The 14,246-nt window shown below is 42.4% G+C and overlaps 1 protein-coding gene across 6 annotated transcripts in view; it reads right to left on the bottom strand.

The window, feature by feature from the left end:
* Nucleotides 1–14,246, bottom strand: part of SLC12A8 (solute carrier family 12 member 8) — an 85,973-nt gene that overhangs the window by 33,536 nt on the left and 38,191 nt on the right. For all 6 annotated transcript variants that reach the window (XM_085873213.1, XM_085873208.1, XM_085873211.1 and 3 more), the window contains 2 exons: nucleotides 9,104–9,283; nucleotides 5,541–5,687 (listed from right to left, as the gene is read on the bottom strand). In XM_085873213.1, coding sequence (XP_085729339.1) covers nucleotides 5,541–5,687; nucleotides 9,104–9,271 — 315 coding nt within the window. In that variant the 5' untranslated portion in view covers nucleotides 9,272–9,283. The remainder of the gene's footprint in view (nucleotides 1–5,540; nucleotides 5,688–9,103; nucleotides 9,284–14,246) is intronic.

Below are 14,246 nucleotides of genomic sequence, written 5' to 3'. Positions count from 1 at the left end.
AAACTGACAATGTCTGACGATTTTGAGGAATAGGAAAAATAGAGAAAGGAAATTTGTCGAATGGAAAGGCAATGCAGAGGAATGGTCCACTTCTGCTTCATCATCTGTGAGCAATCAAAAGTATTTGTTTGAACTTTAACTCTCTTAAGTAACACAGAGTACTGTTATTCAATATATGCAACTCTTTTCAATATTATGACTCAGGTTTAATATGATTACAATTGCTTCTTATGCAAGGAGTTTCATAAATAATGCAACCCTATTAAATTCACAGTGCCTAAAGAAAATCTACACCCCCTTTCAAAATTTTCACCTTTTGTTGCCTTATAGCCTGCAATTAAATTGCATTAAATCAGACTTTTTCACCTTTATTTACACATCATATGCCTGTTGTTGGCTTCGTGGTTTGGGTGGTGGGCTTGGGATCCTAGGATCCTGAGTTCAAATCCCACTCGGCTGTTGAATTAATACCATGTGGGGTTGACTCTGCCTGTCATCCTTCTGAGGTCGGCAAAATGAGTGCCAGCTTGCTGGTATCCTGTGTCAGAGTGGCGACGTGTCCAGGATTGTGCCCAATAGCCAAGGAGACTGCTAAGGCAGCACCAACGCTCTGCACAGAGTATGGTCCCAATGGATGGATGGATGGATTTATACATCATAACCCACAACTTCCAAGTGAAAAACAAATTCTACAAATTTCTAAAAGTTAATTAAAATTTGCCAAACTAGAATATCTTGGTTGGATAAGTAGCCACCCCTCTGAGTTGATACTTGGTGGAAGCACCTTTGACAGCAATTACAGCTGTGAGTCTGTTGGGATAGGTCTCTAAAAACTTTGCACACCTTGATTGAGCAATATTTGCCCATTCTTCTGCACAAAACTGTTCAAGCTCAGCCAAGTTGTGTGGGGAGCGTTGATGGACAGTAATCTTTAAGTCATCCCACAGATTTTCGATTGGATTTGGTTGGGGATCTGAATGGGCCACTCGAGAACATTCATCTTTTGGTTTCTTAGCCACTCCAGTATAACTTTGGCTGTGTGCTTCAGGTCATTGTCATGCTGAAAGGTGAACTTCCGTTCCAATTATAGCTTTCTTGCAGAGGGCAGCAGGTTTTCCACAAAGATTTTTCTGTATCTTTCTTCATCCATTTTCCATTCAATCCTGACAAGTGCCCCAGTCCCAACTGGGGAGAAGTATCCCCATAACATGATGCTGCCACCGCCATGCTTCACAGTAGGGATGGTGTCCTTTGTGTGATGTGCTGTGTTGGGTTTGTGTCAAACGTAACATTTTGCATTTGGGTCAAAAAGTTCCATCTTGGTTTTGTCAGACCTCAAAGCTTTTTGCCACATGGCTTCAGAATCTCTGGAGTGGATTTTTGTGTTATTCAAACGGGTCTCAAGTTGGGATTTTTTGAGTAATGGCTTCCTTCTTACCACCCTACTGTACAGGCCAGACTTGTGGAGTGGTTGAGATATCGTTGCCACATTCCCACAGTGACCAGTCTTTGCCGAAAAGGCATTTGCCATTGCCATTGGCAATGCCATTGGCCTCTTGGTGGCCTCTCTGATCAGTCTCCTCCTTGCTTGGTCATCCAGTTTGGAGGGATGGCCTGATCTAGGCAGGGTCTTCGTGGTGGTACTGTATACCTTCCACTTCTTAATGATTGTCTTGACTATACTCCAAGGCATATTCAAGGCCTTTGAAATATTTTTATACCAATCCCCTGATTTGTGCCTTTCCACAACTTTATCCCAGAGGTCTTTTGAGAGCTCCTTGGTGCTCATGGTTGAGTCTTTGCTGTGAAATGCACTACCCAGCAGATAAAACATACAGGAACAGCTGAGTTAATCCTGAAATAATCAGAATCATGACAATTTAACACAGTTGGAGGCCAATTAACTTGGTGTCCGATTTTGAACGTGATTAGTTCCACCTGAGCTAATTTACAATTTCTGTTATTGGGGAGGGGGGAGGGGGGGTGGACACCTATCCAACCAAGATATTCTAGTTTTGTATTTTTTATTAATTTTCTGTAATTTGTGTAATTTGTTTTTCACTTGGAAGTTGTAAGTTATAATGTGTAAATAAAGTTGAAAAAAGTCTCATTTAATGCAATTTAATTCCAGGCCATAATGCAGCAAAAGGTGAAAAATTTGATAGGAGATGTAGACTTTCTCTTGGCACTGGATGTGAAATATATATTTCTTGATATAAAATTTGTTTCTATTGCAGGTTTGTATGAAGCATCATTTGGAGGAAAAACTGCAAACATCAGAGTCATATTGCTAATTTTGAATTTTGAAGATGGCATGAAAAATTGAATAAAGGATATTTATTGTGGAGTCTTACTTTGCCACATAGTAATTTAAAGAAACTCAAACACGATTCAGAAAGAAGTTCGAGATCAGATTAACCCCAGATAAGTCTGCTATTTTTTGATTGATAAAGAGACTTAAGTCCCATGAGACAGTACAAAATCTTAATTGCTCAAAGTCTGGTCGACCGAGGACTGAAAGATCACGAGAAAACATTGAAGCGGTCCATGAAGCAGTTTTGAGGAGCCTCAGAAAATCGCTGCAACATCCATCTCAAGAATTGAATTTATCTTCATCAAGTACACAAATAATTCTGAAGCAGGAACTAAAAATGTACTCGTATCGCATAGAAACGAAGCAAAAACTAACAGACAATGATAAATAACTTTGTGTGATGATGTGTGAATGGGTTGAGGAAAAAATGCAAAGGGATCCAAATTTTCTGAGTAATGTGTGGTTTTCTGATGAGGCCTACTTTCTTTTAAGTGGTCATGTTAACTCTAAAAACAACGTGTTCTGGGGTTTGAATTCTCCAGGTGAAGTTCTTGCCAGGCAGTTACACAGCCAGAAATGCACTGCATGGGTTGCCATTAGCAAATCTGACATCATTGGGCCTTTCTGGTTTCAAGATGAAGATGGGAAATCAGTAACCATAACCACTGAATGGTACTTGAAAGTTATCCAGAAGTTGTGGTTGCATTAGCTAGGAAGCACCGCATCGACAGGGCTGTGCAATGCTTTCAGCAAGATGGGGCCACACCTTCCAACGGATCAATTCAGTGGCTACAACAGAAATTCAGTGATCAAATCATCTCGAGAAGGACTGATGTTGAATGGGCACCCCATTCTCCAGACCTCAATCCAGCTGACTTCTATCTTTGGGGTTAACTAAAGGATAGAATGTACCAGGGGAGACGACTATTGACAACCTCAAGAATGCAACAATGCAACAATGCAACAACAAGAAAGAGGTGACAACCTCACCAACATCAAAGCTATTCCACCAACATCGAAGCTACTTTTTTAGTCAGTTCCGAAGGAAGTAACTTATAAAATGGGGGTCCATGTCCGTCGATCCGTCCATCAGTCAGTCCGTCCGTCTGTCCACAATCAATCTTTCGATCATTATTCTGCAACCTGTGGTCAGAATTACTTGAAACTCGGAGGGATGATAATTGGGGAGATGCCGCAGAAAGTCACGCAATAAAATTTCAGATTTGTCACCAATTGACTTAGTTAATTAGTCTAATGAATTAATCTTCAAAGTCCTAAAACTCATAGACTATTCATAGTTTTTGCTTCTGGTTTGGTATAATGGTTCTATGAAACAATGTCTACAGCTTGTCTGAGCGTTTTTTGAATTTTTGTTCAGGAGGAAAGAAGATAATGAGTCTTAATGAGTATGAAGTTCATTAGGGCCAATTAATCTTCAAAGTCCTAAAACTCCAAGAGTATTCGTAGTTTTTGCTTTTTGTATGGTATAATGCTTCTATGGAACAATGTCTACACCTTATCGCAGCGTTTTTTTTCTTCTGAATTTTTGCCCAGGAAGAAAAATAATGAGTCTTACTGAGTATGAAGTTCATTAGGGTCAGAATAAAAACAATGAATGTTAATGAATATATCCAATATCGATGAAGTCGGAACTGACCAGGGCCCACGGGCCATATTTTCATTTCGATCACCAAATTTAACAGCTACCAGGAACAAATAGTATTGTAAGCTCTTTTTGATTCATTTATAAACATGAACAAGTTGAAGGAGTGGAGGATCCCCCAGGCAAAAATGCTACAGTTGAACTCTCATATACTGGAGTTGGTAACAGGTCCTACTACAGTAGTCTGCAGAGAATTACTACAGGAAAGGAATTTTTACCTGGGGATGAAAAAATAGATGTCCACCATCCAACAAACACCCTCTTTTTGCTTAGATTTAAATAACCAAAACTCATGGAAATTACTGGAAGAATTGGAATATTAGAATATCCTGTGATGAATCTGAGTCTATGGGCCTATCACTTTCACATCGCAAACAAGCGGTGGTCTCTCTGTGTTCTACCATGTCCTTTCTGGTTTTGCATCCTCTGCTCTTTCTGTGCTTTGTCCCGCCCCAGGTTTTTGCAGGGTGCATGTGTTCCACCATCAACCCCCTTCTAGTGAAACTCCCAACATATAAAATCACTGCTCACCTCCACTCATTCATCCCTCTTTTTTTCCTGCCAACTCCCACATTCTCTTCAATCTCATTTTTCTCTCCAGATGTTCAAGACAGCTGTTCACCACCATCCCAGATCATCCCCAATCCAAAACTATGATCGACGACAACATATTGGGCCCAATATATATTTGAAATATCATGCTATGCAGTACTAGATCGTTTTTAGCCCTATCTCTCAATGGTGAAGAATCACCTGAAAGATTAAATAATTCTTGTATCAAGAACCGGATTCGGATCTTCACCAAAATCGAATCAATTTGTCCTTGCCACACACCCCAACCTGTCCACCAAGTTTCGTCCGAATCCGTACACAACATTTTAAGATATCCTGCTATATATCGGTTTAGTCCAATCTCCCAATGGTGAAGAATCACTTTAAAAATTAGCAGATCCAGATCCGGATTCGGACCTTCACCAAAATCTATTCAATTCGTCCTTATCACACACCCAACCTGTCCAACAAATTTCGTCAAACTCAGCCCATAACTCTGAGATATTATGTTTACAGACAAACAAACAGACAGACAGACACAGAGGTGAAAACATAACCTCCACCCATCTTTGGTGGTGGAGGTAAAAATTAAAAAGTTATCGTATCCAGATATTCACCAAATTCAAAACATTTTGTCCTTGGCAGACACCCAAACTGTCCACTAAATTTTATCCGAATCCGTCTCTAACTCTTTTGAGGTATTGTGCTATGTATCGTTTTTAAAGTGATGTTAAAGAATCACTTTTAAAATTATTATATCCAGAACCAGATCTTCACCAAAATCTAATCAATTTGTTGCTGTCACATATGCAACCTGTCCACAAAATTTCGTTTGAATCCATTCAGAACTTTTTGAGATATCCTGCTCACAAATATATGGGCAGCAAAACAGACAGAGGTGAAAACAACCTTCATCCCCCTTCGGTGGCAGAGGTAATCACACGTATGTGCTGAACACAACCACATGAAGCACACACATTCCCAGTCTCTGTAAGCTCGAAGATAACTTACCACCATCCAACCAGTGCGCAGAAAGATGACAACACCAAAGATATTGATCAAGCAGGAGGTGAAGACACCATCCCAAGTGCCGAATAACACAGGCTCTCGCACAAAGAACTGGCTTTGCCACCAAGGTGTGGTTTCAGTTTCCTGTGCCTATAGGTGATACAAGTATACAAGTTAAATCAAACAACAATATCACAGCTCTATACAAATTCATGTCTCAACTCTCGTGTTGCCAATGACTCAAAAGGGTTCTTATCCAGGCAAAAAGTCCAAATATTCCTTCGATTTGATTTTCCTCTGAGGTTGTTGATAGTCATCATGTGGTTTAGTGAAATCACATTTCTGTTTAGAGGGGAGTAAAGTGATTACAACATTTTACACCAATATTATTATGCAGTAATTGTGAAAATGGATAGGAATTTTATAAGTACAAATATAAACTATTGTGTTGTGTTCACACAAAACAAATACAGTGAACCCTCCAATATCGTGCGGGTGAGGTTCCTAGAAAATACCATGATAGTTAAAACTGAGATCGTGGAAACCAAGGGCCAATGGGAAGAGGGGGGTTTGGTTCCTTGACTTTGAGAAAATATCGAGGAAGATCGACGGTAACCATAAATAAACACATTGGCATTGAAATAAACATATAACTATATATAAAGTGTGTTAACATTGAAATAAACATTAAAATAAAATAAATACAGTGGATATTAAACAAAAACACATGATTTTTACCTTTCTAATTTATTGCAAAACAGCGAGATTGGTGGTGGTAAACATATTACGTACTCGCACTGCACTCTCTGCCTCAATTGAAAACACAAAAGTTATCTTGGGATGATGCTGTTAGAGGGGGGAGGGGGAGTGTAGAGGGGGAAGATTGAGCAGGGAGGATGAGTGGGGAAGGTGATTCAACGAATGGAAAAGCAGCATTAGCTTTATGACGAAGGTGCCTGCAGCATTGCCGCAACCCACAATGGAGAAGGGTAGCACGATCCATTAAATGACCTTCCCTTGAACTATGAGCTTCCCTGCTTGGAGAGCAGGGTAAGAGATGGCATCATCTTGCAGAATAATCCCGTCTTGTCGGTGTTAAAAACGTGCTCCGTCATAAATCCCTTCACCTCGACTGGTTTCATGAGCTGTGCCATGAGAATGTGTGTTTGAGAACGGGGGTTCAAACCTGGGAGTCGGAAATTAATGGTTTGGGAATTCGGTTCGAATAAGGAGTTGGATAATGAAGGTTTCGGAATTTAAAAAACAGTGCATGAGAAACACTACAAGGCTCGTAATGGGAGGGAATCGTTCACGCACGAGCACAGGACGTAAATCTTCTATGCCTAGAGAGCAAAGAACGAGGTACAGAACGAGGTACACCGAATAATCCTGTATTGTCAGCGTTAACAACCTGTTCCATCATAAATCCCTTCGCCTTGATTTGTTTCATGAGCTGCGCATGAAAATGTGTGTTTGAGAATGGGGGTTTGAATGTGGGGATCGGAAATTAAGTGTTTGTCCATAAGGTTCGAAAATGAAGGTTTACGATAGAGGAAGAGCAGTACAATGTAGAAGGTTCTACCTTCAATCATTGACATCGTAATGGTGGCCGGACAGATGCCGCATTTTCTCCTCGAACCAACCGATAGAACAGCTCGATCTTTTCACCCAATGTCATAACCTTTCTATGTCTTTTGGCACAACTAACTTTGTCCATCGCTTCACATTTGGGCTTACTTAAAACGGTGCACGAGAAACACTACAAGGCTCATAATGGGAGGTAATCGTTCACACACAGGATGCAAACAATGACTCATCTCAGCACAAAAACTGTGATTGCTCGAAATGAAATCCCGCGATAACGGATTCAGAACACAATTGGTTACCCACGATTGGTAGAAACCCGCGATAGTAGAACCCGCGATATTGGAGGGTTTACTGTGTGCCAAATGAGTTTCTCTCTTTTGCTCCAATTGAAAGGAAAGTAAATCCAGATTTTATTTGTCCATGCTATTTATTTCCTTTTTATTGGCATTCTATATCCCATTATTGTGAGATTCTTCATGTAACATGTATACATTTGTTGATTTAAAAGAAAACAAGCTCAAATGTGCGAACATCCTCGTCCTCTTAATGATGACGTCATAAAAACGAATATGACGTCATTGTGATGTATCAAGTTTGTGAGAAATTATCTGTGCTAATGCCCGGCTTGATTGCCGCAAACAAAATTCAAACAGCTTGCCTAGTTTCGGAGATAATGGTATAGGCGATTTCCGTTAGCAGCGATATTATGACGTCAACTTTTTTTCGAGGAAGAATTTCCAAAATCGGAGATGGTTACTGCCTGCGCGTCGGCTTTCTGCATATACATGGCAAGTTTCACGAAGATCCAATGAAAACTCTGGGTTGTGAAACAAAAAATGTCAAAATATAGGAATGACATCGTAAAAATTGATATGACATCATAGTGATGTATCATATGTGCGGTAATTCATCTCTGCTAATGCCCTGTTCGATTCCCGCAAACAGAATTCAAAAAGCTTACCTAGTTTCGGAGATAATTTTTTAGGCGATTTCCATTAGCGGAGATATTTTGACGTCATCGATTTTGAAAATTCCTCCAAGAAAAAAAAGTTGAGATGGTTACTGTCTGCGCAGGGTATTTTTACATATATATATATATATATATATATATATATATATATATATATATATATATATATATATATATATATATATATATATACATATATACACGCCAAGTTTCAGGAAGTGTCGATGAAAACTGTAGGCTGTGAAACAAAAAAGTCCACAAGAAGAAGATGAAGAACAACAACGTGAGTAAGACCGAGATCCTCCACGAGGATCTAAAACGTTTTTATCCACAAAGCAGAGTCCACTATTTTTTCCATAATCCAAAGCTGCAGTGATGTATGTTTCTCATGTCATGTGGTTCGCATACAAAGCAAGAAAAGTGGAACTACATGGCTCTGGCGATTGCCCATGACAAATGGATGGATCCCTTCCATATTCAAGTTAGATTGTCTGGATATTTGTTGCATCGAGGAATGTGAAAGTAATCACTATCAGCGATTCAACTTGTCCCATAGCACAAATCACATTCAGATCTTTCGATCTTGTGTAGAAGATAATATCAAGGTAACGACGTTTCTTCTTAGATCTCAGTACAGTACTTGTTTTACTTTCAGTCTGGGTACCCTTGCACACTCTTTCTGCACTAATTGCTAAATGAAAGATAAACAGGTGTGCATTTCTCTCAGTTAATTCAGGCCAAGTTTTCAGTGAAAATGGAAAGATGGGGATTGAGACTTGTCCTCAAAGTATAACAGCAACATTCCTGCATTGTCATGTGTAACAACAGCAAGGGTTAAAAGGTAAAAAATAATTGATGGCAAACGACAGTACAAGAGAAAGTTCTCCAGTCATTCTGCAGCAGGTGGCTAAAGGCTCACAATGTTCTCAAATGGTGAAAGTGAAGCAACATAATTTGTAATAAAAATAATGTGTGCAAAGGTTTGCATGATATTCTTATAAAACTTTACCTGCGTTTCCTCATAGAAGAGCTCCTGGAGTTGGGATTCTTCCTTGATTGCTCCATACGAGTCCCCTGGTGCTGCCATAACCACTGACACTTCTTTGCTGTGACCCAAGAGTAGTGCTGTCTTGCTATTCTGCTCAGAGTTAGCAGGCCACACACTTGATTTCACCATAGTCGGTTCGAGCTGGAGGTAGATCCATGGAGACATGTGAAGAGTAAAGAAGAAAATTTAAATGCAATCAGATAAAATCAAACACGATGTACTTGTAGAAAGTTTTAAATGTAAAATTGATGATTTTCCAGAATAACGACTTGCTTAAAAATAAACAAAAAATCATAACTACATTAAGATGTCATGAAAAAGGGAGTTTTTTTAGTGCTGATTTGTACCACCACAAATCATTTTACAATGAAGTAATGTGGGAAGGCATTGCATTTAAATACATATGCATACAAACTTACACGGAAGAACAACATGATACTAGGTTTTGCAGTCTTCTGAAAACATGTCGAATGAGGCAAATAACATCGGGAAGGCAAAGGGAAGCCTGGGGTTAGCTTAATGGTGAGGTGGCTGGTTTAAGATCTTCGGATTGTAAGTTCAAGCCCCTGTTGAGCTGTTGAATTAACACCAGGTAGGGTTGACTCAGCCTATCATCTTCCAAAGTTGCCAAAATGAGTACTATTGCACTGGTACCAAGGGCATTCTTGTTCTTCTGTATGGCAGCTTGGCTGCCAGGTAACTATCATTTTGTTGGAGTGCAACTATGCTGCTGATGTAGTGCCCCTATACCAGTACACTGGTACTTATTTTGCTGACCTTGGAAGGATGAATGGCTGAGTCAACCCCACCTGGTGTTAATTCAGCAGCCAATGAGGCTCAAACTCAGGATCCTAAGATCCCAAGCCAGCCACCAACAGGCTTACACCAGGGGCATTGCATCAGCAGCACAGCTGTGCCCCCAGCCAACGATGCCACTTGCCACCTCGTGCTGCACACGAAGGAGGGGGAGTAGGCATGTGGAACCTCAGGCCTTTGACATGTTTTGATCCAGCCAACGTGGTCTTGCTTACAGGGTGATTCTCGTCCTGCTCAAGTGATTCTCATCCTGCTTACAGGGGAATTCGCGCATTGCGTTTATCCAAGCCCATCCCTTGGTGTACTGCAGTTATAGCAGAGGGTGGTAGGCTCTTGACAGAGAAGTCCGAAGTAAAGGCCCGCTGGGCCGGTTACTTTGAGCGGTTGTACCAGGCTGATCCACCAGCTGTCGAGTTGGATGTCAGGGGTGTTACAATCACTGTTGCTAACCCTCCAATCAACTTTGGTCCATTTTCGTTTGTGGAAACACGGGCTGCGGTGAACAGATTGAAATGGGGTAAAGCTCCAGGGATCTGTGGCATCCATGCTGAACTTCTCAAGGCTGGAGGAAATGCTGCACTCATGTCATTGCATGCAGTTCTGTGCTCTGCCTGGAACACAGGCATCATCCCAACTCACTGGAAGAGGGGCCTTGTTGTCCCTCTCTGGAAAGGGAAGGGTGATTGCCAAGACTGCAACAACTACCGAGGGCTGGGCAAGGTCTTTGCTCTGATAATTCTTGATAGGGTTGGCCACCATCTGCTTGAGCACCAGCGTCCAGAGCAGGCAGGCTCCACACCAAAGAGGTCAACGACTGACCGTATCATTGCTCTTCGGGTCCTCACCGAATGCAGACGAGAATTTCGGCAGGGGCTGCTTGCAGGTTGATCTCTCTGTTGGTTTGACGACATTGCTATGTTGATTTCTGTAAAGCGTTTGATTCAGTGAATCGGGATGCCCTCTGGAGGATTCTTGGCCTTCGTGGGGTGACACCAAAACTGATCCATCTGTTGTCTGAACTCTACTCTGGTACTGAGAGTGCTGTGAGATGTGGTGGTACCATCCCTGACTTATTTCCAGTTGTTACTGGAGTTCGTCAGGGGTGTGCACTGGCCTCCACACTTTTCAGCACTTGTATGGACTGGATTCTGGGGAGGATGTCGGAGAGATCAAGATGTGGTGCATCATTTGGGAATGTCAAGATCTCTGACCTTGATTTCGCAGATGATGCAGTCATCTTTGCGGAGACTTTAGATATCCTTTTGGGGGCCCTCGAGGTGCTGAATGAAGAGTTGGAGCTGCTGGGATTACGGGTTTCCTGGGTCAAAACTAAGATCCAGGCTTTCAATGACATCTTGGATGCTGCTGTCCTGTCTGTGCCTGTTTGTGGTGAGGATGTTGAGGTCGTGGAGACATTTACTTACCTTGGCAGTGATATTCATGTCTCTGCTGGCTATGAGCCAGAGGTCAACAGACGTCTGGATGAGGCCTGGGGAGTCATGGATTCACTGGATCATGGGACGTGGTACTGCTGGTACCTGTGTGGGAGGACAAAAGTCCGAGTCTTCAGGTCCTTGGTGCTTCCAGTCTTGCTCTATGGATGTGAGACTTGGATTCTGACCAGGATAAGAGACGGAGACTTAAATCCTTTGGTACCAGGTCTCTTCGGAGAATCCTTGGCTATCGATGGTTGGACTTTGTGTCCAACAAGCGGTTGCTGAGAAAGACTCAAATGAGATTTGTTACCTGCATAGTCCGTGAGCATCAGCTGCGGCTGTATGGACCGGATATTTGTTTGGATATTTGTTGCATAGAGGATAGTGTTGTTGCGGATAGTGGCTCGTTTTCCTGACGCTAATCCTGCTCACCAGATTCTCTCAGCGAGGGAGTCTCATGATTGGAGGAGGCCAATGGTCCGACCATATTCCTCGTGGTTGCAGCAGGTTGATCGGCATTTCAAGGAGATGGGGATGGGGCAGGCATTTGCCTGGGGGATGGCCAGACGGAGTGCCGGCGGAAAGTGGACGCAGTGACGCGCTGATCTGGCACATGCTCCGATACCTGACCTGACCACGTGGTGATATTTCATTCAATATTTTATGTAGCTATTCTCACTTCACCCCAAAACAACTTATGAATAACAAAACAAAGTGTTTCCCCCAACATAGACGTTGTAATGTCAATCATGATATTTGCCGGCTCGTAAAGATTGACAGTACAATTTATGTTCTGAGCAGATGTTCTGGGCGGAGCTTGAAGCGAAGGTTCTGGGCACAGCACAGAACGGATGCAGATGCATTCTGGGAAGCCAAAAGCTTTGGGCTCTCTGCTAAGCTTACAGTTGCTGCAAGCTTAAATCACTCTGCGAAGCTTCCATCATGTTGTAAAGCTTACACTGTATTGCGAGTTTAATACCTGCGAAGCTTACATCATGTTGTAAAGCTTGTACTGTATTGCGAGTTTAATACCTGCGAAGCTTATATAGTGTTGTAAAGCTTATACTGTATTGCGAGTTTAATACCTGCGAAGCTTACATCATGCTGTAAAGCTTATACTGTATTGTGAGGTTCATATCGAGCCACGAGGCCATCGGGGTGACCAGGCCCATTCTACGTTTTATCTACATACAAGCACGACTCGTTAAGGAGGATTAAAGTGGTCAGTATATCTCTCTATGTTGCTGATTGTAAGACTTTATGTTGTAAGAAAGATTGGAATGTATTTTGTCATGTATAAACGCTTTGCACGTCACTTACATTCGTGCTATTTGCATAACATATTGTTGCGAATCTGGAAGCCATGAGCACTCAAAATAAAGGTCCTATAGAACAGTTATACCAGAAAGTAAGTGTTTTTTAGCTAGGGTCCCCGTCTTTCGTTTAATGGGTGAATAAATGTACATGCGCTGTGAGTTATTTTAATAGTTAGGATTTTTACAGCACTCACAACAACTACGGCTCCTACATCTACAACTACAACAACAACGCCATCTTTGCTCTAACAGTGACAACCCTCTGCTCCCGGCATTCTCTGCGTGCTCGCTGACATGCGGATGTGTTCAGAATTCGTTCGGGGATTGAATTCCATTCCCAAATATGGTCATGAACCGATTTGCTTGGCTGCACGCCAAGTAAGGGAATGCGTCGTGTCCCACCCACTGAGGACAGGCCATGCCTGAGCGAACCGCGCCAGAGAGCGATAAAAGGAACGGAGAGGAAATAATCAGGTAGATCTGCTCGAGCGAGAGAGGAAGGATTCGCGCCCGTTCAAAAGGCATCTCTCGAGGCTGGGCGAAAGGCATCTCGTCGCTGGCGTGCTCCAGTTCTCGGCTCGTCTTGTGGCTGGCGTGGCTTGCGTCTGGCTGCCCTGGTTCCTTCTTGGCCGACTGGTGCTCCGGGAAGGTGCGGACGTCGAGCCGCGTGGCACGGCCAGGTAGCCTACGACTTTCTCGTCCTTCAGCTTGACTTCCCTCCGAGCTGAAGGGATAATAAAGACCATTTTGGGTCCGTTTCTTTGGGTGTGCGTCTGTGTGTGGGAATTGTATAAGTGCTCTTTGCTGTACATACTTGCATCTCATTAGTCGTGATAAATCTGCCCTTATGTGCTTCCCTCGTTTTCCCCCATTAAAAATAAATACATTTGTTAAATGTATCAGTTCGTTGCTGTGTTTCTTCCATTGGCTTAGCATGGCGCTTGTTGGTGAATTATAAAGGCTGTTGCCGCTGTAAATGTACATTTGGACCGACGGAACTTCGGCAACCGTCCGCTTGGGTTGCGCACGCTAACGGCTCGACTCATACGAGCGCCGTCGAGGGTGTGAATACTCGGTAACTCGCCACGTGGATCTCTAGGTATTTTGAAGATTGGCAAATAACCCTGTACCACGTGGTGGAATTATTGACGATTCACGGTCCAGTAAGGGACCCGTATCTGTCGGAGTTTTCCGAAAGGTACGATCTAGATTCCGGGTGTTCGGAGGAGTCGACCCTACCGCCCTACCTAGCAGTCGTGCTCGCAGCCGATAGCCGGTCCGCAACAGTATTTCGACGCCATTTGAGGTCTGTTTCCTGTTCGTTTGATTTATTGTATTTAATTTATCGTGGAACTGTAATGCACTTCTGAACTGTAACGCACTATCATCTATCATTTATGATGATACCATTTATGATGTCACAAAACAACATCATTCCTTTACAGTTTCACGGAGCTTTCACGAAGCTCTTCGGAGTTTCTTTGGGAATGAATGAACGGCTGAAGGCTTCTGTATGAACACTATTCCTTGTGTCTA

The sequence above is a fragment of the Eptatretus burgeri genome, chromosome 3 (genome assembly GCF_056783735.1).
Source record: "Eptatretus burgeri isolate ZD-2024b chromosome 3, Ebu_testis_v1, whole genome shotgun sequence".
Lineage (NCBI taxonomy): Eukaryota > Metazoa > Chordata > Myxini > Myxiniformes > Myxinidae > Eptatretus > Eptatretus burgeri.
This window is presented reverse-complemented; position numbering and strand designations above follow the sequence as displayed.